We start from the raw sequence: 21,325 nt of genomic DNA, 5'->3' as shown, positions 1-21,325 counted from the left end.
ATGAGGAGACTCAAGAGAACAGACAATCAAATTACAATCATTTAAACCGTGATGTGTATTTGTCAATGAGCTCTGCTTTAGGTGGACATGGAACAGAGGCAATGTTGGGTGGCAATGCAGTTGTCCCCTGCACAGGTTCGTTCACAACTCCATGTATGTGCCTATCTAGGACATCGACAATAAGTCTCTCAATAAACTCATATTGCATATCCTCAAACACTGGTTTGATCACCCATTGTTTACTTCTTTTAGTGAAGGCCTTATTGTAGCGAAGCGTCCCTAAAGTTCCGGTCGTCCTACTTTGTTGACGGCCAACATTATGGTTATGTGCCAAGACCGCTAGAAGAGTCCGATTTATCATGCCCTCCATGCCAAAATGCAATCGTTTTGGCCTGTACTTTAGGCACATATTGTGGAACACCTCCAAATCTCCTGTGTGGCAGAATTCCGTGAGTCCCCTCAAATCTCTTGTTATAGTTTTATCAAATACAATCTTTTCAATGGCTTTGTGAGTGGGTGATGAAGGAATCAACCACTTCTTCTTCCGTGCCTCCTCTGTGGACAAATGGCCATGTTCACAATTGTGGAAATGTTGGTTTGTGGTCCAGCGGTGAACGTTGCTACAGTGTAGCATTACTGACCGCCATTTTTCCAGTAGAATTTCCAACCACCCTCCACATGTTTTTGAGCTCCACCAAAGATGGTTGCTGATTGACTTGGACCAGTGTAAAATACCTTGCATATCTTTTTTTTTACCTGCAGCCGACATTTTTTTATTGATTGTTTTTGCAAGATGCCAAACGTCAAATTGGTGATTTATATTTTTGTACTCTTCTCTCATTGTCTTGGCAATTGAAACGTGTCTGTCCGTGGCTATCAGGTCGATCACCATTCCCCGCGATTGTAGTTCTTGCAATGATGCTACAAAGCCAACTTTCTCCATGGCCACTGAGGATGTACTTTGTGACACCTGCACGACCACCGAACTCACAATTTTCTTACTTTCCATGTCCTGAAAGTGGTAGGTGCAGTACTTGGCTGAAAATCCTGGGCTGTCGCACTGTCCATCACCGGCTAGCCTGAACCGTTTGCCCGCGAATGTACTATCAATAGACATTTTTTCCATTCTCCAAGCTTCGCTAATGGCTGGAAATAGATAATCGGTTTGGTATTTGTAGAACTGAGTTTTCGCAATGAAATGGATTCCCACAAACTGAAAGAAAGACTCTAACTTTTTAAAACTTGAACCACTAAAAAGTGCAGCCGCTGCACAAAGTAGATTGCCTGCTGGCAGTTGCCCCAGCATGGGTTGTGCAGACCATGAGAAAGAATGATATTTTGTACAGGTGGCATGTATTTTAAGGTTAGTGCCTCGAATTGCACGAGTCACATTAATCAATGGCTCCCCACATACTTCCCCACCAACCGAATGCCCACATTTCATCCGAATAATAATATCAATCAAACAACTATCGAATACAATGAATTTGGCCTCTTTCCTTATACTGTCACTCTGCATCCCAGCTGGTTCGGCCTGTAACGTTGAAGACATGTCACTCACATGAAAGGTAGAATCTCTGATATCGTCTTCCGCTATGTTCAGTGATATTGATGGTGTTTCATTGTCGTCCACTTCATTCTCTTCCATTGCAACATCTGTTCCTTCTCCGGCGATGGGTGAATAAAACAATTTCTTCAACTTTCTCCCGGTCTTAGTTTTTCCGGGTGTGGATTCTGTGAATTGATCTCCGACTGCATCCGAACTACCAGGAGGACATTCACTATCAATGGCTGGTGGTGGTATAGCTCCGTTGTCAATCACTTCATATTCTTCCCATTGGCACGATGCATCTCCAGTCTCAAGTCCCTGCCAAAAGGTTTGACAAGCAACATCTCTCGTTCGCTTCACTGTCTGTGTAGATCTAGTTCGTACACCCACTCGCAACTAGAGGACAGATTGGAAAAGGGATGTTCAGTTTAAACACAACTTACAGTATTGAACTATTAACAGTGAAAACACAACATAATATAGTGACCAGGACACTAACCTTCTTTTGCTTTCTTTTCTTTGAAACTTTCTTGCCTCGAACTTCAACATCAGGACGCTGTTGCTCCGACTCGTGTGTGCATGTCTCCACTTCCTCTTGCGCTGCAACGACTATATTTTCATGATAAGCACATCCATCACGCACTGACGCTCCATCGACTCCCTGAAACATAGAACTTTCATTAGTATGTATAATAATATTGAAAACACAAAATGTACTTGGGGACCAATACCCACGTACATCTCAATAGCAAAACACGAATAAACGCTTTGTGTAGAACATTCAAACGACAATTATTCACGCATTGTTGATCTAGTTAGATGGAACTGTCAAGATCCATACCTCGGGCTCCTCATAGACTTCCATTGATGATATTATTGAAGATGATGCTTCAGTAACTCCCTGAAACACAGTAATTGCATTAGTATGGTTTTCTATTTTGTTAAAAAGAACATAAACTTTGTGCAGGCGTCAACGGCTCATCTAAATAGACCTGCACAAATGATCAGTTGTCTAAAATAAATAATGGATATCTAAATATTATTCGATTTGCTCGATCGTTGGAAGTGTCACCACCCAGAGATCTGCATCAACTACTAGGGGTGATGTTCTTGTAGAAGAAGCTCCGTCGTCTCCCTGAAACATAGCACTTGCGTTAATAAAGAAGGAAGTATAGCGGATGTAATCACGTCATATGATTTCGCTTGATCGAACTGTCAGTATCCGTACCTCGAAATGCATAAGAACATCAAGGGACGATGTAACTGCGGTGCACACTTCTGCAAGCTGTTGCGCCGACCCGTAACTGCATGCTCCCCCTTCTTCTTGGACTAATGCTCCATCGACTCCCTGAAACATAGGACTTTCATTAGTAATGAACACAATATTGAAAAAAGAAGGCACATAGGAGGGCGACGACAGAAGGACATATCAATGGCTAAAAACGAAAGAAACATTGTGTGTAACAATCACGCTACAAGAATGCAAGATCTGATGATCTCCATCGATGGAACTGTCCGGAAACGTACCTCGAGCATCTGAGTGACATCAACGGTTGTCGTCAATGCGTTGGACTCCTCAGCATCTCCCTGAAAGACAGTACTTGCATTATTTTGGATAACAATAATTATAACTGAAAACAAAGACTAGAGGACGAGTACAAGGGTGTACCATTAGGTAAAATAATTACACGATAAATTAAAACTATTGATTTACATGCCTAAAACAAGTCAGTGGCAGAATTACCCGATAGGCGCTTGAAGTGGCTGATGACTGCAATAACGTCACGGATGGAGAATCTTCCGCCTTCATATTGAGTGGATACATAAATGGGGAAATTATTGTTAGCTAATGCTACACACTACCGCAAGGCCGAGAGATAAATACGTAAACTTGACTCACCAGTGGAGGGATGTGGACGAATAGAGTGGGAATAGCGGTTGAGAGCAATTTTCGCTTCGCTCGCGGTGTGTTCTTCTTTATTAGCAATGATGTGGAGTACATGTCTGAGCTAAAGTGCCTGCTGCAGATGCGGTATCGATCACCCCTCTTGTCCGCAAAGACTTCTAGGACTCTACTTTCAAGCTCAGACGGTGGATATCCGCAATATCGGACCCATTCTCTTATCTGATCTATTGTCTTAGGGAAAACATGCATTATAGTACCTTCAGATTTTTTATGGGTCTTCGAAGGGCAACCGCCAATGGAACAGGCAGGCATTGTGGAAAGTTCTGAAAAGTAAAGATCAACAATTCTCTATGAATACCAATGTGTTAAAAAATTAAATGACACATAAAAGGTTCAATGCAAGGTTCTTGGAACTATACACGTTATTCACATGCGGATAAGTATTTGAATAACTTTAAAAAAATAGAAAAATAATTTGACTAAACTCAGAACATGTGACTAGTTCCTTGCATGTACTGTCTTGAACGAAAAGAAATTGGACGCAAAATGATTATGGTACATGGCCTTACCTTGACGAACAAACAGTTAGATGCAGGGATCAGAGTAGTTTCTTGTCGTAGAACAGGGAGCAGTTCACAGGTTGCAAACTGACGAGTTTCCTCGAAGTGGTCACGGAAGTTCACAGAGATGAAGAGCAGATAACCAGCACCTTCACGGGTTGACTAGCAAAGCGCAAAGAAGTTCTCATTAGAAATATGAAGTGGGTTATAAAGAATTCGAAACAGGGGTGTGTTTGTGAATGAATGACGTGTATATGTCGTGGCATTATGCGGTTTGCAGGGGGGCGTCCAGCGTGAGGGGGGATGCTTGGCAGAAGACACGGGGTCTGGAGGTAGACATGGGAACAACAACCCATGCTCTATAGACCACTTTGAAGTGTACATGGTCTTTGGCACCTCTTGGCCTTTATCGCTCCCTGACAGCTCCACTTGCCAGCGCAAGTGCCCCGGTGCGAACTGCCTTTGATAGGGCGGGGGGGTGGATTGGGGCGGTGGTCGTGCAGACAAGACTCGTTTGCCGCAGGGCCTCACCAAGGAGAGGCCATCTAACTGCATGTAAGAGGCAGGCTGCAGGATCTAGTACATGGAAGGCAGGGGGGTGAGTTTATAAATACCTCACCCTCCCAGGAGAATATATGGGTGCAGTTCATCCTGGAGACCCTGGATGCCTAGGCAGTTAGTCAGCAGCAGGCTGGCCTGTGGTGGCAAGGCGGCACGGGCCAGAGGGGGTCATCTCTGTACCCGGTGCCCAAAAGGATGATTTATTATGATCAACTATATTGATTATTTACCTATAACCATGTTTTGTATCAATAAAATCCAACTGCCTTTTATTGCCAACTCTTGAACAAAGTGGTGTGGTAAGTATTTTTGGGGGAGGAGGCAAGGCCGGGAGGCTTGATGCCAACCCGCAAAATAACATATGTATGTCTGCTGCATATGGGTTCAACGGTTATGTGGATTGATGGTGGGCGGCCAGCGTGAGGGAGGATGCTGGCCGGAGACATGTGGTGTGACAAGACAAGGCACAGGAAGACTATTCAATGGAGACACACTATATTCATTTAAAAAATCAAAACAACCATTGTTAAAATATATGTTGGGTTTTATTTTAGATCTTAATTTCAATTGAACATAAATAATAAACATTACACATTGTAAAGTTCCGGTTGCAGCACATCCAGGGAAAATCTGCGGTATTGTCCACTGTCGCTGGGGAAATGTTGTCTAATGGCAAGTACCGCACAGGCAGGTATTACTCTCCGAACGCGGTGTCCGAGCCTCCCGTGAAGCCACCAAGTGAAGCAACGATAGGCCACCAGCCTGTACCACCTGTGAAAAAGAAAGATGCAAACTGTATTAAAATGACAAAACTTTCTTATCACTGTCGATTCAGGTAAAAAATGTCATTCTGCTTTGAAAAAAATTCTATCTAGAAAATGCACAATATGGAACCAATTTACATGCATTCGAATGATATGTAGATGTAATTTTATATGTGGGAGACGACCATGAAATAGTAGTGGCATCACTGACATCACAACCAGAGTATACTTACTCGTTACTCGGATTACGCGGACGAACAGTGCCGCGAAGTTCGTGCATAAGCACCATCATCATCCTCAACACGGTCCGTGAGAGGCAGGCTTCCCTGAACTCTGGCAGCTCGGTGATGCATTGCGGACTTGGCTCGCCTTCTGAAATGTAGGCCAAGCACCCGGAATTTTCACGGCAGCAGCAGTTCTCCTCCTCAGTTGGCATTAGCTCGCACCGATTGCACGTGCACCAGGTGGAGACGCCGTCCATGCGACATGGTCCAGGCTCTTCATCCGTTGACTGGTCCTCCCAACTGCCGTCCGAATCCCCATCGTTTTCGCGTGCTTGCCTTTCCAGTAGTTCTTCCTCGGTGTACTCGGGCTCGTACATATACGGCATTATTGTAGCCATTGTGTGGTAAAGAAAGTAAAATAATTTACAGAGATGGTACAGGTGTTCTAGGTGAAGCTACCTTCACCTAGAAGCGGCGAAGGTAGCTGACCAGAGCACAGAAACGAGTCACAGAATACTCAAAGTAACACAGAGAGAGGAATGGAATCGAAAATCTGCTGCTGTGTGTTGTGAAACGGTGTGTTTATACTTATTGAGGAAAGAGGCGTCCTGCCATTTCCATGGCGACACTTCATTAGCTGAGGCGCAGCGATTGTTGACACGAAACGTGCTTTGGCGTTGGGAAATGGGCGGTACGCGTCTGCTGATGTCAGGCTCAGGGGTGGGGGATTTGATTTAGTGCCGCAAAAGCAGGTGAGCCAGGTCGATGGGGGGAAATGATAGGATTATCAGAAAATGGCGGCTGATTTCGAGTGCGTTAATGGATGAAAAGTTGGGTAAGGTCCATAGGAAAGTTTTCTACGATCTACCGATTTATGCTTAAAAACACATGGCCGAACCGTAGGGACAATAAAAAAAAAGTCCCAGCACTATCCTTTAAGGCCACTTTAGGACTGCACATCAGAAAGGATTGCAGTGGCAGAGGGACTGCAGTAGAAGTCCCTCCGACACCAAAAATAAAACTCATTCTGCCCCTACAGTTCCAGTTGTGATCCGTTTTCTTTTTTTCCCAGTAGGTCAATTTGTCACATCTCGGTGTTCACTCGATCGTAACAATGAGGAAGACATGAAGTTAAAGGAGGAGCAGGAACCTGAAGGAAGAGGCGGAGGTGAGTGAGGATCTTACGCGGCAAGTAAATGGCGCAGCCTGGGGAGATGTTTACTAGGTTGACATGGTTTGTCCCATTAACCTGCGCCAGCTACACCACCTCCACAGAGAACTACTGGAGCAGGACCCTTGACTTGCCCCATGTCCAGTGGGCATAGCCCAGTTTTGAGCAACAAGTGGCCATGCAGATGTTTTAGCCGACAACTCCCATCCGCCTACAGCAGCCTACAGCAGCCTAGCCAATGTTGGTGGTTCATGGGAGCCCTGGGCTCGCCTGTCCAGTGCATGGTACATCCTGTTGCTTATAATTTTAGGTTTTCGTTGTAAACCCCGTGACATCAAGCACCTAATGCACCAAAAGCAGCCTCCCTGACATGAGAAGCTGGCCGTCCTTTAGAAATTAAGATCTTGAAACCAGAGGCGATCCATTGAAGCTCTCCGGCAGTGAAGCGAGGATTCTTAGATCTTGTGGTGGTAATGGGGGCGTTGAGAGGAGGGGGTGGAGGGCAAGGAAGCAGGTTAAGGGAAGCCAAACTGTGCAGTGTTCCTTCTCATGTCTGGTCCTACTCCCTGGACATTCTGAAATCTCTGTACCGTTATTTTTTCATTTTACATGCAACATGTCTTTAGAAAGGTAAACGAACTAGAGTTGTGTAGTAGAAGGCAGCAGAATTCAGGTAATGGTGGCCCTGCTTCTCTTGCCAGCATATATGCTATATGCTGTGTCGTAGCACAGCGGCTGTGCACCGAACATGTACAGTTTGCATTTCATGTATGTTGCAAAAGGGCTGTAACCAGAGAGGCTGCTTAGTGTTTGGATTTTCGTTAGCCCCGTGATTGCCTCCGTCCTCCCCTCTTCTGTGCTTAGTCAAGTAACACAGGAACTGCACCGAAGGCAAATGGCTGTCCCTTCTTTCGTGCCCCCACCCCACGTAAGCCTGTGGGGACTGATCATTCTAGAAATCGATTGCAAGAAATGAGAGCTCATGAGACAATCAAACACTAATCAAAACTGCGATGCAGACAAAGACTTATTTCCTCTTTCTCGGAGTACAGGCCACAACCCCACACTGAGCAGGTGGCGCCAGGGGCACCTTAAAGCAGACCTTTTGCCCCCCTTTTATTTTAAATGGAAGGTGTTGCATCTGTGTCATCATTCGGACCTTTTCAATATGTCGGCATCGAACCTTGAGGCACTTTAATTTTTGCACCCAGACTTTTGATGCTTGTTTACTCTCCGAGCCCATGTTCATTATATTGTCCAACTCTCATTGCACACAAGATGGTGGTCAGTTTGGATCATGCTCTTCCCCTCAGCGCAGCGGTCGGGATCCTTTGCTGTTTGATGCGGTTATTGTAGACCTTTCTTTTTCTCAATACACAGCGGTGGAGCAGGTAATCCCTTGGAATAATCTTCTTAAACAGGATTATCGTTTGGATGTCCCTGTGATGTTTTACCAGCACCTTTAAGACGCTCTGAGATGTGACTGGTGTCCGTGGGCTCTGCAATTCCAAAGCTTTGACTATGAATCATTCTGCTTGTTCTTTGAAGATATTCCAAGTGCAGCTCCTGCTCGTTATTAACAGAGTATACATCTCCAGCTGAAGCCTGAGATTGCAATCAGTCTGTTGCACCCAGTGGTCGAAGTGTACGAAAAGTAGTGGAGCTATGTTCTCTGCTGGTCTGCCCCTCTCCCCACAAACCCTATTCCAGCGCCCCCTCCCACACACAATCAAAACCCCCCAAACAAACACACCTGCTATTTATGGGAATATGCAATGCAGTGCACTGAAGTGCAAGCTTCAACTTCTTCCTACACTTATATTTTAAAACTAAACCATTGCAGAACGGTTTCTTTTTAAAATAAAAGTATAGGAACAGTGAAACTTAAAAATAAAAAAGTATGGGAGCACTGCTCCCGTCCGCTCCCGCCCACTTCGACCCCTGGTGCACCTACCGGGCGCCCACTGTCTGTGTGGTCTGTGTGGCAGGGTAACGGAGTGTAAATCTCCAGCTGAAGCCTGAGATTGCAATAAGTCTTTTGCACCTACTGGGCGCCCATGGTCTGTGGAGCAGGGCATTGCTACTAATTTTGGCTCCTTTATGTTGCTAAGCTTTGAGTGCTGAGGCGTGCCTTTATACAGCGGCAGAGTGCTGAGGCGTGCCTTTTATACAGCAGCAGGTCACCACCGAAGTGTCCCAGAGTGCTGAGGCATGCCTTTATACAGCGGCAGAGTGCTGAGGCGCACTGCTATACAGCGGCAGGTCACCACCTAAGTGTCCCAGAGTGCTGAGGCATGCCTTTATACAGCGGCAGAGTGCTGAGGCGCACTGCTATACAGCGGCAGGTCACCACCGAAGTGTCCCAGTGTGCTGAGGCATGCCTTTATTCAGCGGCAGAGTGCTGAGGCGCACTGCTATACAGCGGCAGGTCACCACCTAAGTGTCCCAGAGTGCTGAGGCATGCCTTTATACAGCGGCAGAGTGCTGAGGCGCACTGCTATACAGCGGCAGGTCACCACCTAAGTGTCCCAGAGTGCTGAGGCATGCCTTTATACAGCGGCAGAGTGCTGAGGCGCACTGCTATACAGCGGCAGGTCACAACCTAAGTGTCCCAGAGTGCTGAGGCATGCCTTTATACAGCGGCAGAGTGCTGAGGCGCACTGCTATACAGCGGCAGGTCACCACCGAAGTGTCCCAGTGTGCTGAGGCATGCCTTTATACAGCGCTGAGGTGTGCCTTTTATACAGCGGCTGATCACCACAGAAGTGTCCCAGAGTGCTGAGGAGTGCCTGCAAGTTGGCATACTGGGCCTCCCGGGGGGGGGGGGGTGTTGGGGAAAAGGAAAAGATAAAGCAGAGCGGCATTTCGAGCAGAGGCGAGGCAGTGCTAAGGGGTGGTCGGTGGTGCATGTTCGTCCAGCAAATGGATCATCCTGGGTCTGAAGTGTAGCAAGGTAGAGGGGTAAAATCGGGGTGCCTGCAGGAGACGGGAGTGTGGATATTACCGATTGTAGAGTGTGGTGGTGTGATGGACTTGAGATGAAGCGCGTGAAGGCTTTTAGTTTTTAGGGAATGAGATCAACTTCTTTGACCAAACAAACTCAAAAATAGTAACTATCCAGCAGCATATCTGGGTGGACCTGCTGAAAAGACGGAGAGGATATTGCCCTAGCAACTTCCACTTCTTCTGCTCCTCTACTTCTGTAGAAGTAGGTCTGCGAGTTCCCTTCCACCCTCCATTGGAAGCTCGGTCACAGACTTTGTGTTGGATGCTTAATCTCACTGCTTCCTGCCATGTATCGCGAGTTCCCATTTCTAGAAATAGGAGTTTGGGTATCCAAACCATAGGGTCTATTTCGATGGAAATATGTATTTCGGGCTGTTTGGGTCACAGTGTGTGGTGAAGGGATTACTTCCTGATTTCTCTCCTCGAGTTCGGCTGATGAAGCTCTTGCGCTGCTTTTTGTGCTTGCTGGAATAGTCCCCTTCACGAAAGGAAAGTCTTTGCTCAAATTGTCCCCTGCAGCTTTGATATTCTAGACCCTTTCCCTGAGGCCAGCAAACTGATCGGCTTTTCAGGGCACCTGCTTACGATGTCAGTGACCTCCAATCGGATGCCGATTTAGCTCTTTGAATGTTCATGATCTTAGCCTGAAAGCCTACACCCTTTGTTATGCACACCATGATTCCTCTGCAGCCCCTCCTTTCAATGCCCTCCTGTCTTTAGTGGACCTGCCCCAATACCCCTACCTCTCCTTTCTCTCTCTTGACCTCCTAAATGCCATGCCATTATATTCCTACCTTAATCCCCTCCTCCGTTCACACCCCTGTGTCGTCCTCCCTCACTACACCTTGGTCTTCACCTTGCATCGCTTCCTACTGTCTGCACCAGCCTCCTTCAGGATATCTTCCTTCTTTCCTCCTTCCCCATCTCCCGATTCTCCTTAATTCTTCCTCACGCCCCCAGATCTTTCTCCTCTCCACCTCCTTGTTCATCTTCGCCGCCTCCTCACTTTGTCTCTTCACCACCGTCCTCATGCTTGACACTGCTCCCTCGTGCCTGTGTCTCCATCCTTCTGCTTGCCACTGCTCCCTCCTGCCTGTTTCTCCATCCTTCTGCTTGCCACTGCTCCCCCCTGCCTGTTTCTCCATCCGTTTGCTTGCCACTGCTCCCTCCTGCCTGTTTCTCCATCCTTCTGCTTGCCACTCCTCCCTCCTGCCTGTTTCTCCATCCTTCTGCTTGCCACTGTTCCCTCCTGTCTGTGTCTCCATCCTTCTACTTGCCACTGCTCCCTCCTGCCTGTTTCTCGATTCTTCTGCTTGCCACTGCTCCCTCCTGCCTGTTTCTCCATCCTTCTGCTTGCCACTCCTCCCTCCTGCCTGTTTCTCCATCCTTCTGCTTGCCACTGTTCCCTCCTGTCTGTGTCTCCATCCTTCTACTTGCCACTGCTCCCTCCTGCCTGTTTCTCGATCCTTCTGCTTGCCACTGCTCCCTCCTGCCTGTTTCCCGATCCTTCTGCCTGCCACTGCTCCCTCCTTCCTGTTTCTCCATCCTCTGCTTGTCACTGCTCCCTCCTGCCTGTTTCTCCATCCTTCTACTTGCCACTGCTCCCTCCTGTCTGTGTCCCCATCCTTCTACTTGCCACTGCTCCCTCCTGCCTGTTTCTCCATCCTTCTGTGTGTCACTGCTCCCTCCTGCCTGTGTCTCCATCCTTCTGCTTGCCACTGCCCCCTCCTGCCTGTTTCTCCATCCTTCTGTTTGCCACTGCTCCATCCTGCCTGTTTCTCCATCCTCCTTCTGCACTCCATCTTCAAATTTCCACACATCAACTTGTTTGCACCTCTCAGCTCCCTTTTGGTGCCACCCTGGTAGCTAACCCGTATATAGAGCTTGGGTTGAATAGCTTCTTCCTGATTGGCAGGAGGGGTCACATGGCCTATCTAAGTATGCTTGGTCGCTGGATTTCTTTGTAGTTGTGATATTTGGTTGGAAGTCTTCAAGTAGGAGACTAGGCACAGCACTGCTGATGACCCAGGGCCAGTTAGGAGAGGGGCATGCACTGAAATGTGAGCAGCAGTGTTGATGCCTAGAGCTGGAGGGGGAACAGCAAACTGCTTCAGAACATGTTGCTGGCGTGATGCACCGTAATTGTCAGATAAGCACTATGTACTGTGTTTTTGGCCCTCGCATAGTCAGTCTGTGTTTCTATGTGTGGGTGGGGTGGGCTGTGCTGTAGCATTGTTTAATGGGCACTGCTTGTCCCTGTCTGTGCTGGGAAAGTACCCTTGCAGTGACTGCTCGACTTGGCCTCCATTCTCTGTACTGATGGCAATGACCTTGATGTGATGAGGACGCTACCTTTCTTGGCACTCCATCTAGGGATGACCCGTGGAGATGCTCTGGTCGAGCTTTGCTGGCACAGCCTCTATGTACTAGGGTGATTAACTAAACTGACACTCTTGGTAGGGCAGCTTCTGCAGCTTAAGGATTATCGGGAAATGCCTTGCGTTATGGGGTCGCTGACTGGGACCGGTGGATTCCGTAGTAGTGTCTGGTAGACTATGCCTCTTTGAGGGTGGCCTAGAAATGTTTGGAGGCTCGATCTGTCCCTGGCTATTTGGGAACTTGGCTTGCAGTGCGTAGTAAACACTGTCTTTTACTTGTAGTGCCCTGCCAGGTATCCATTGGCAGTGTCCTTGCAGTGCTTTCTGGGTATTGTCTGTCACTGGCTGTATGTGCATTGTCCTAGTGGTGTTTGGCGCCTGCCAACTGCCTATACCCTGGCAAGGTTTGGTAGGAACTCTGTGTTGGGGAGAATTCTCAGTTATGTGCCAATTCCCTTCAACCTTAGAGACCCCCAGCTCTTTTGCTGGACTTTAGGACTTTTTCATTTCAACCCTGGAGTGAGTGAGTCCTTTTTCTAACCCTCATGTGTTCTGACCTGATCTGGATTCTGTACTCTTTGTTTTTGGAGTTGGACACATTCCATAGGCATCTGCTTTTTGTATGGTGACACACAGCACCTTCAGTGCAGTCACAGAGCAATCCTTTAGATTTCTCATAAGGTTTAAATACCCTTCCTAATGTGGACTGCAGTTCCCAAGAATAGTAAAGTGAAATTGACTTGACTTACCTTTTCTCTTTGTTGGTCCAGCACACACCATCTTATGTGGAGTGCTGGGCCGTTACCTAGTAGCCCCTTATCCCACATTCTAATGTAACATCTTTGTTACGCTCACTACTTTAAATGGCTGGTGGCAGTGGTTTCATTTTCCTGCCATTGTGCTTTTCCACCGCAGGCTGAATCCTCAGCCTCAGTATAACACCCATGGGTGACCATTTTGTCAAAATGGCTGCACTCTTATTTTTTTTTTGCCATTTTCTGTTTCTGAGGTCTTTCTTGGGTTTTACTCTGCGCGCCAAGCCAGGTTTGAACGCTTTGTTCGTTTTGCCTTTTCGGCAGGCTTCAGTCCTGAAACCCGTCTCTGGCTCTAGTGTGTCTGGAAAGGCAGGATGTGAGGGAGGTTCCTGAAACTCCCCTGCCCTTTGTCTCTAGGAGTGCCTGAATGCACCCAGTCCTGATTGGCTGGCTGTCTGTCCTTTCAGGACAGCCTAGGCTGTGCATGAATGGGAGAAACTGCTTAAAGGGGAGGGTTTTGGCACTAGAGTCAGAGTCGACCACTGGGAGAAACACTAGACAAAGAAACCGTGAACAAAGCTTGCACTCTCCTGGACCTTTGAATTGCCCGGTGAAGCCCTGTTGCTGTGCTGAAACTCCTTTTTCTGAGCGACAAGAGAAGCACCGGAAGGGGCGACTTCTTGGACCAACTAACCCTTAGACAAACTCCACTGGACCATCTTCCCTGATTGGCTGTACTTCTTTGCTGCTGCAAGAACCGTGCCAGGGTTCGAGAAATCTGTAGTCGAGTGCAACGTCTACAATCTGGCAAGAAGCTCCAAATTGCTGCCGCAGGAGTCCTCCAGACGTCCTCCCTCTTGTCCACACGTTTGGGGCTCAGGAACCCAGCATCTGCACCGCTGCAGCAGGACAGAATCCAGCTGGACCACTCTTCTACAAACCAAGGTTACTGTTGAGATTTTGGGTGCTTACCAAGTGTCTTTATGAGCTGGGCTTTTCTCATTTTAGACTTGAAGTGGCTTACTTTGGAGTCGATTCCAACGCTGCTTTTCACAAGTGTAACAGCTTGTGACCCTACAAGTGATTTCTACAAAACTCTCTAACCTTGTGCAATACTTTGATTATCTAAGAAGTGACTGTGCTCCAATTGACTTTGGCTGTCCTGGCTCCCTGCAGACTCTTCTAGTCCAGTGACTTTGATATTTTTGTCCCTCATAGGTGGTAACTTGTTTTTCGACTGTTACAGCTGGCAAAGGCTTGTCTAGACTTCATTGGAAGATTTAAGTATACTCACATTCCCCGAGAACCTGTTTAACCCTTTTCCCTTTCCTTTGTGCAACTTCAGAATCTGCCAAGTACAACTAGTGATATATAAATCCCATTACTGTCCTTGTGAATGTAGTCACCTCTGAGTATAGGAAGTGTGTAAAAAGTATCTCTAAAGAGTATCCACTAAACTTGTGCTGATTCTGGAGAAGTATTTTAAAGTATATTTTAAAGAACGCTTATTTAAAACTGATGTCAAATAAATAACTATTTATAGCTGAAACCTCGACTGTAAGTGTTATTCTGATACTTGTATTTTTGGATTTCATTTCTTCCGCTCATATTGACCCCTCTTGAGATAGGCCCGGCTGCTCAGTCACACTATCAACTTGTGTAGTACAGGCCTATATCAAAAGGTGGGTTGCCTAAAACCAAGCAGATAAGTGTTGTGTAGTCTCCCACAAGGTGACTACATCAATTCTTACCCAACACTGTCATTCTCAGGCTTTGTGGGGGCAAAGGATCTGATCAATCTTGCTTTGTACCGGGCCATGTCTGGAGGGTACTGCCTCCGATAATGCTGGGGGGGAGAGGGCTGGGCAATACCATGTTTAATTGTGCATCAGTGTTCATGGAGAGCTTACACTGCCCCTTCCCTAGTTAACATTGAATCCAGCGCATGAAGGGGGACCAGAAAAGCAGCATTTTTCTGCAGTTCTGCAGTGTTCTACAATGTTCCAGCGATTGCCATCTGCAGCGAAGTGGATCGCTCGATGTGGTCAGCAATGGTCATCAAATCAAAGGCATATGTTTATAGTTAATGCCTTTTCTTGTACAGGGACCCTGAAGATAGCATCATTTCTAGTGCACAGTATCTCAGAACATGGTACCTGCATCGGTGCACCACTCCCCCCTTTCCCTACTTTTCTCCCACGGATGGAAGATCCTTTTCTTTTAATGTTCATTTCTGGCAGATGCCACTTGTGTTCAGACTTCCACTCTATATCATCCCTCTGTCCCTCCATCGCGGCCAGAAACCCCAGAAACCTACCAATAGTAGTACCTCACAAGTGTCGCACTTTCCCCCCTACCCTCCTGGTTATCATCCTTTCCTCTCCACCTTCTGTTGGGGTGTGCTTGGGCGGGTTTTATACCGGCCTCTGGTGAGGGCTGTGCAGCCTCCCAGCCTAACGGCAGAACAACAAGTCAATGAAAAGAGAAGGCAAACGCCTCTAAAAGGGTAGCCATGATAGAGCTGCCCGGATTAACCCCCTGAGATGAGAGAAGACGGGTGGTTTGGGATGAGCAATTACTCAACACGTGTATACTGACAAAATATACACGTTATTAAAGTCACGCATATAAACCGGTCAAAAGAAGTACTTTAGGCGCATGTAACACTAGATTGTCATGGTAGATGCATACAAATATTTCTTATCCCAACTTCGAACATGTGAGGGCACGATCCTGTGATGGCTATATACATATCTAAGTGGGGGGGGGGGACAAGAGGACCTAGACTCAGTGAAGCATTGCATTTTTACATTTTCATACTCCTACTTAGTACCCCAGTATCCAAAAAACATAGTTACAGTATTCCTGGCCCTCTAAGGGATCTATATTAAAGTACATCCCCAAATATTGATTGCTTTAGGCTTGCAGTACCATTTACAAGGACTCCTTACACTCCTAGAAAAGACAGAGATACAAATGCAGCAACAAGGCATTGCAATAGCAGTGTAAGGCCGGACAGGGGTTCGGATCTAGTCTAAGAGCCTGGTAAGCTTGGTACCAAAAGTTACCAGGAGCTAGCGTTAGCTCCCCGACCCAACGGATGCCGAGCAAGCACCAATGTGGCATTAACTTTGCGTAGGCAGCACACCAACAGAAATGCTCCTTGCACGGATACAACAGTGAAGGCATCCCAGGACGGCACAGAGAAGCTGATGAGTGGGGTGTTGGTATCCCAACATCCTTCCAGGTGGTGGCAGCTTTCAGCCCCAAGGTGGGGAAGCCCTGGCTGTAAACGATGGGATGTGGCAGTAAGATAGTAAGCCAGTTCAAACCACTAAAAAGGGTGCATGGCTGGGCTCATAAAAAGCCCATGTGTGCACAACAGCCTCATAGTTCCCCTGAACAAAGGCAGCCCATGAACCAAAAGGACAGATGTTGGAACATAGAAAACTGCATTGGTACCCCAATGACTACCATAAAGGCGAATTGGTAGCCCAATGACTACCATAAAGGTGCATTGGTAGCCCAATGGCTACCATAAAGGTGCATTGCGAAAGCAATGTGGTAAATTGGCTCACACCACTAGAGAAGCCAAAAGTAAATTAAAGATGCCACCTACTTACTCCCCAAAGACTATTTGGGGTGATATAATCAATCACCATTGGGCAAAAAAAGCTTAAAATGCACCCACCTTAGTCTTGGAGGATTATGAGCAGCCTAGGGCTATACACTCGAGGGTTGCAGTCAGGGCAGGCCTTAGTTCTGGCAGCGCCCGGGGAGAGATAACAAAGGTTGGCGCCCCACCCCTGCAATGCGAGGTGGCTGCACCAAATGTGGGGTTGCTCTGCTAAATAAATAGAGTGCAGCTTCCAAGCCAGCATGGGGCAGCCCCATGCTGGTGTAGCAGCAGCGCTCAGTTTTAGTGATTAACTCCCCGCTCAGCTGGTTTAGCAGCAGCGACCTATTGAAATAAAAAGCACCCTGCTCCCATGCTGTAGTGCCCAGTGCCAGCACAAGAGCAGGGCGCTTTTCCTTTCAATAGGGCGCCTAAACCCACCACCCCAGCTTGGGGGAGTTCTTGAAAGACTCCTCCGAGCTGGCATGGCAGGGGCTAATGTGGCACCCCAGGAAACCTCCTGGGTTACCCATGGCTACGGCTGGCCCTGGTTGCAGTAGCAAAAGGGGCAAATCAAAAGGTTTAGCGGACCCTCTAAATGGTCAGTAGAGCCCGTGATCATGGAATTCTGCCAGAAAAGGGTCTTGTGCCTGGTCAGATCACCACATCATCTCATTCACTATACAGGACTGAATATCCCAAACCATTGTAACACCATGGCGCCCCAGGCCTTCACTAGAAACCATCGTAATATGAAAATCTTATCTCCTTATTATAACCTATCACCAACCAACATAACCTTAACTCTGACCCTACCTCCCTAGTAGATCTGTGTTAGGGGGAATTCTCTGTAAAGGCTAATTTCCCAAACCTAGTGAGTCCCCCAGCAGCTTTGCTGGATTTTTGGGGTTTATTTTTTCTCCTGCTAAGAGTGAGACTCTTTTACTCCCACTCTTAGACATGATTTGAGGTATTCCTTTGTCTTTCCATGTGTTTTAGGGGCTATGGGGTCTTTTACTCCATAGGGTCTCATGTGTTTTTGATGTGGGTTACACAGCACCCTCCGTGCCATAACCCAGGGGTGTCGTAGCGACCCCCCAACATAGACTCCATACCCTGGGACTGACTACTGTCTCCCAGGGCATGTAAAGTCACCATTGGCTTTACTAGTCCCAAATTATGAACAGAAACCAGTACAAACCATCATATTGTGGACGTACTGGTCGGGCCAATTCGATTGCCCCGGAGTCTGTTGTTTGAGGGGGCACGTCTCCGTCCCCCCTGATCGAGTTTTGGCTGGTGGCAGTGGTTACTACTTTTTATATTCGACCGCGAAGATATCTCTATGGGATTTTCCCATTGTTCGAGGCTACCAACTTTAATTATTTATTCTCATAGCCTCGAACATACCGCCGGTTTATTTATTTAATATTAATTCGCGGTTGCTATTTTTTGCCAGAACTTTATTCTAAAAAGGCATTTGTGTTCTCTTCTGCGACTCCAACCCAAGTCGAGCCCTTTGTTCCACTTTTTGGCAGGCTTCTCCACAGAAGCCTCCAAAAGTGGTGTCACTCTGTCTGGGTACCACAGGGGGTGTTTTAGGTACCCTGGACTGAGATACCTTGGTAACTCAAGTCGCACTCTTGTGTGATTGGCCCGGCCGGCTCACCACTTAGCATGTTTGATTGATAGCTAGGCTGAGTGAATGGGGGTGTGCTGCATAAAAGCAGGGATTTGTGGACTGGAACTTCAGAAGTCGCCACAGGACCTAAGAATCTGAGGAGGGAGAAGCTGAGCCGACCTGCAACGACGACACCACCGGTGGAGCCCTGCTGAACTGTCTCACCACTTTTCCCGATGACAGAGGAGATCTCCAGTCCGGAGAGTCTTCTTCCTTTGACTGGTGGGGATAACCAGTGTTGCCTTCTTTTCACCTTCCTGGAGCATCTCGTGGCCGCCTTGCCCGTGCCAAGCACCCCGGCAACCGGAATACCACGGTTTACCACTACCGCGAAGAGAAGGGTGGTACCTTTTAACCGAAGAACTCAGCGGCTGGTTTCTTCTCTGGCAGTGTAACAACCTTCATCTTTCCTCCACGGCAAGACCTCTTCTTCCTCTGGACAAAACACCAACTTGCACCTGCTGCCAGGAACAACTGCCCCCGCTGCCCCCGCTGGAGCTTCCTTCACACACAGATCGCTCGGGGTGACAGTAAAGCCTCGACTTTCTAACCTGGGCTAGCCTGGGACAACCTAGCTAACATTTCCTGACTTTAATTTCATCCTTTTTGTGCGAACTATCTACAAGACTCTTTGGGCATAACCCCACTGTGTGAACCTGGACCCCTTCTGTTTGCTTTCTCCAAGAGTGGGCCTTACAATTGACTTCCTTGCTCTCCAGTAGAACTCTGCCTTTCCTGCCTTACTGTGGTTCTTTTTAAAAGTATTGAAACTTGTGTGCTTCTTTAACTTTGTCTTTTTCCCCTCCCTTTCTTTACAACTTATTAGAGTGTCATCTTATGTTAAGCGCTCACCTCTGTCTGAAAATAAATGCTGTTTCTCACTAAGACTTGTCTAATAAGTGAATAGGGTTGTATATATATATATATTTCTGAGGCTTGTGGAATCTGCTTAGATCACATGCTGTGCATAGGCCGACATCTAGTGGAAGCTGCAGAGTATTACAGTTTGTTTTTCGAAAATCGAAAAAGGGCGTCGACACAGGGCGTGCCAGTAATACTATCCCTAGTGTGACGTCCACTGTACCCATGATCCCTCACGCGTCTAGGATCCCCAGATTGTTTTTTTCCGCCATTCTGGTCGGAAGCACTTCATCGGAGTTCCCTGGCTTTGCCATATTTGCACTTAAAACTAAATCTAATTTGCCCCGTTTTGTCACCCTTACGTCGATCAGCATCTCGACGCCGAACCGGGGAGGAGATCAACGTCGAAACCCGACGGATTGGGCCTTGAGGCTTCCGCCTCGGCTCGGGCCTGGGCCGCTGGCCTCGGCCCTACAAGTAGGGAGAGTGGGGGGTGGTACACTTCCACACTCGGTTATAGACACCTTCTTACCTACACACACTTGCCCGCTGCCCACAGGCGCGTATGGAGGGTACGCCCTTTCAGTTTTGCCCCAAGTGTAATAAGAAATACCCTTGGGTAGATAAGCACGCTACGTGCAACCTTTGCCTGCCCAGAGACCACCCCGAGGCGGGTTGCAGGGCCTGTAGCAGGTTTAAGACCAAAACTCTTAAGGACCGCTCCACCAAGCGTTGGGCCCACCACGCCAAGCTAGCAGCTATGGAGGCGGAGGGTACCTTCAGCGACGGCAGCGACGCCGGACTTTCGGACGGCGAGGGCAACAAGGCGTCGAAAGACAGCCTAACGCACGTCCCCGGCCTCGGAAGGTCGTCCGTCCCGGCGACTATGGGGAAGTCCCCCGGCGACAAGAGCGTTACACATACACACGCTAAACACAAAAAAGCCACCCGAGATTCGACGTCGTCGAAACCTCGGAAAGAGGCACAGAAGGAGCGGTCCGAAAGGACGTCCTCTGGGCGGTCCCGGTCGAGGTCGCCGCACGACGTCAGGCAAGCCTCCACACTTGCACATAGTGCCTCGCCCATTAACATCACGGAAGATCACTCGTCCGGAGACGAACACGACTTCCATCCCCAGCCTGCACCCCAGGGAAAGGGCACATCACTTGGGAGTAAGGAGGGCCCAGTTTCGAAGCCTAGTTCGAAACACAGGGATTCCACCTCCGATCCTCGACGCCAGGCGTCGAAAAATAAGGGAAATGGTAAACACACTTCCACCCACGGGGAAGGGGGTAAGCAACAAAGGAAACAAACCTTACAATCCTCCACAACAATAGAACTGACTTCCCCGTCCAAGTCTTCTCAGGGACAGTCCATAGAGAGTTCCAGCAAGGTCACCCCAAGCTCCAAACTCTGGTCATGCGAGGACATTGACAGAGTAATGTCAAGGATGTCCTCCTTAGCAAATTTCTTCGAAAGACACCCTGACCAACTACTAGCTTTAAACCCTCAGGAATCTTCTCCCTCAGGTTCAAGGGACCCTATCCCTTCAAATAAAAGGCCCCGGGTCGAGACACCTTTAGAGGCTTCAGACCCCTTCGAGGTCCAACCCTATTCTTGCCTTTTCCCTACAGGCCAAGGAGACTCTTCCCTTATAGAGGGCCAGGATTTTGAGACACCAGAAGATCTCGCAGTGTCAGATTATTACGGGGAGGACGAAGACGAGGATGAGCCAGAAAATAGCCCAGATATTTTCAGAATGGACTCACCAGTCGAAAGGGAAGCCCCAGTGTCTGATTCCCCAATAGATAATCAGCCCCTACTGAATGAACTGCTCTCTCGGGCAGCTAACCACTTCCACATAGACACACAAGGTGTCCAAGAAGAGAGAGACTTCGCGGAAGAACTAATAGGGGAAAGGAAGACAGTAGCCCAGTCCATTCCCATCCTGAAATCTATTCAACGCAGAATAGCACCATCCCTTGTCAACCCAAACCTGACAAGACCTGTAAACCCTAGAGTAGAGAAGCTGTTTAAAGCAGCCCAGTCGGACCCTCTATATATTAGAGGCCAACTTAAGCCAGACTCTCTAGTCGTAACTAACACCCGCAAGAGAGCTGGAACCCCATTATCTTCCTCGGAGGCTCCCCCCGACAAGGAAAGTAAGAAACTCTATGGTTTTGGTAGAAAAGTAGCTTCCACGGCAGCCTACCAAACCAGAATCGCGAATTCCACCACACTGTTGGCCAGCTACAACTGCCATCAGTGGGAAGAAGTGGCAGCACTAATAGAT

The 21,325-nt window shown here is 47.9% G+C and overlaps 1 protein-coding gene across 5 annotated transcripts in view; it reads left to right on the top strand.

Moving 5' to 3' along the window:
• LOC138473374 (zinc finger protein 514-like) overlaps positions 1–21,325 on the top strand; it is a 175,337-nt gene that overhangs the window by 119,984 nt on the left and 34,028 nt on the right. For 3 of the 5 annotated variants that reach the window (XM_069612063.1, XM_069612067.1, XM_069612066.1), the window contains one exon: positions 6,637–6,732. The exons of 1 other annotated variant lie outside the window; for it this stretch is intronic. In XM_069612063.1, the coding sequence (XP_069468164.1) occupies positions 6,637–6,732 (96 nt within the window). The remainder of the gene's footprint in view (positions 1–6,636; positions 6,733–21,325) is intronic. One more of the 5 variants, XM_069612064.1, reaches the window with a different exon arrangement.

This window comes from Ambystoma mexicanum, chromosome 8 (genome assembly GCF_040938575.1).
Source record: "Ambystoma mexicanum isolate Mex_15411 chromosome 8, UKY_AmexF1_1, whole genome shotgun sequence".
NCBI classification, from domain to species: domain Eukaryota; kingdom Metazoa; phylum Chordata; class Amphibia; order Caudata; family Ambystomatidae; genus Ambystoma; species Ambystoma mexicanum.
Note: the sequence above shows the minus strand (reverse complement) of the source record. Positions and strands in the feature narration are given on the sequence as shown.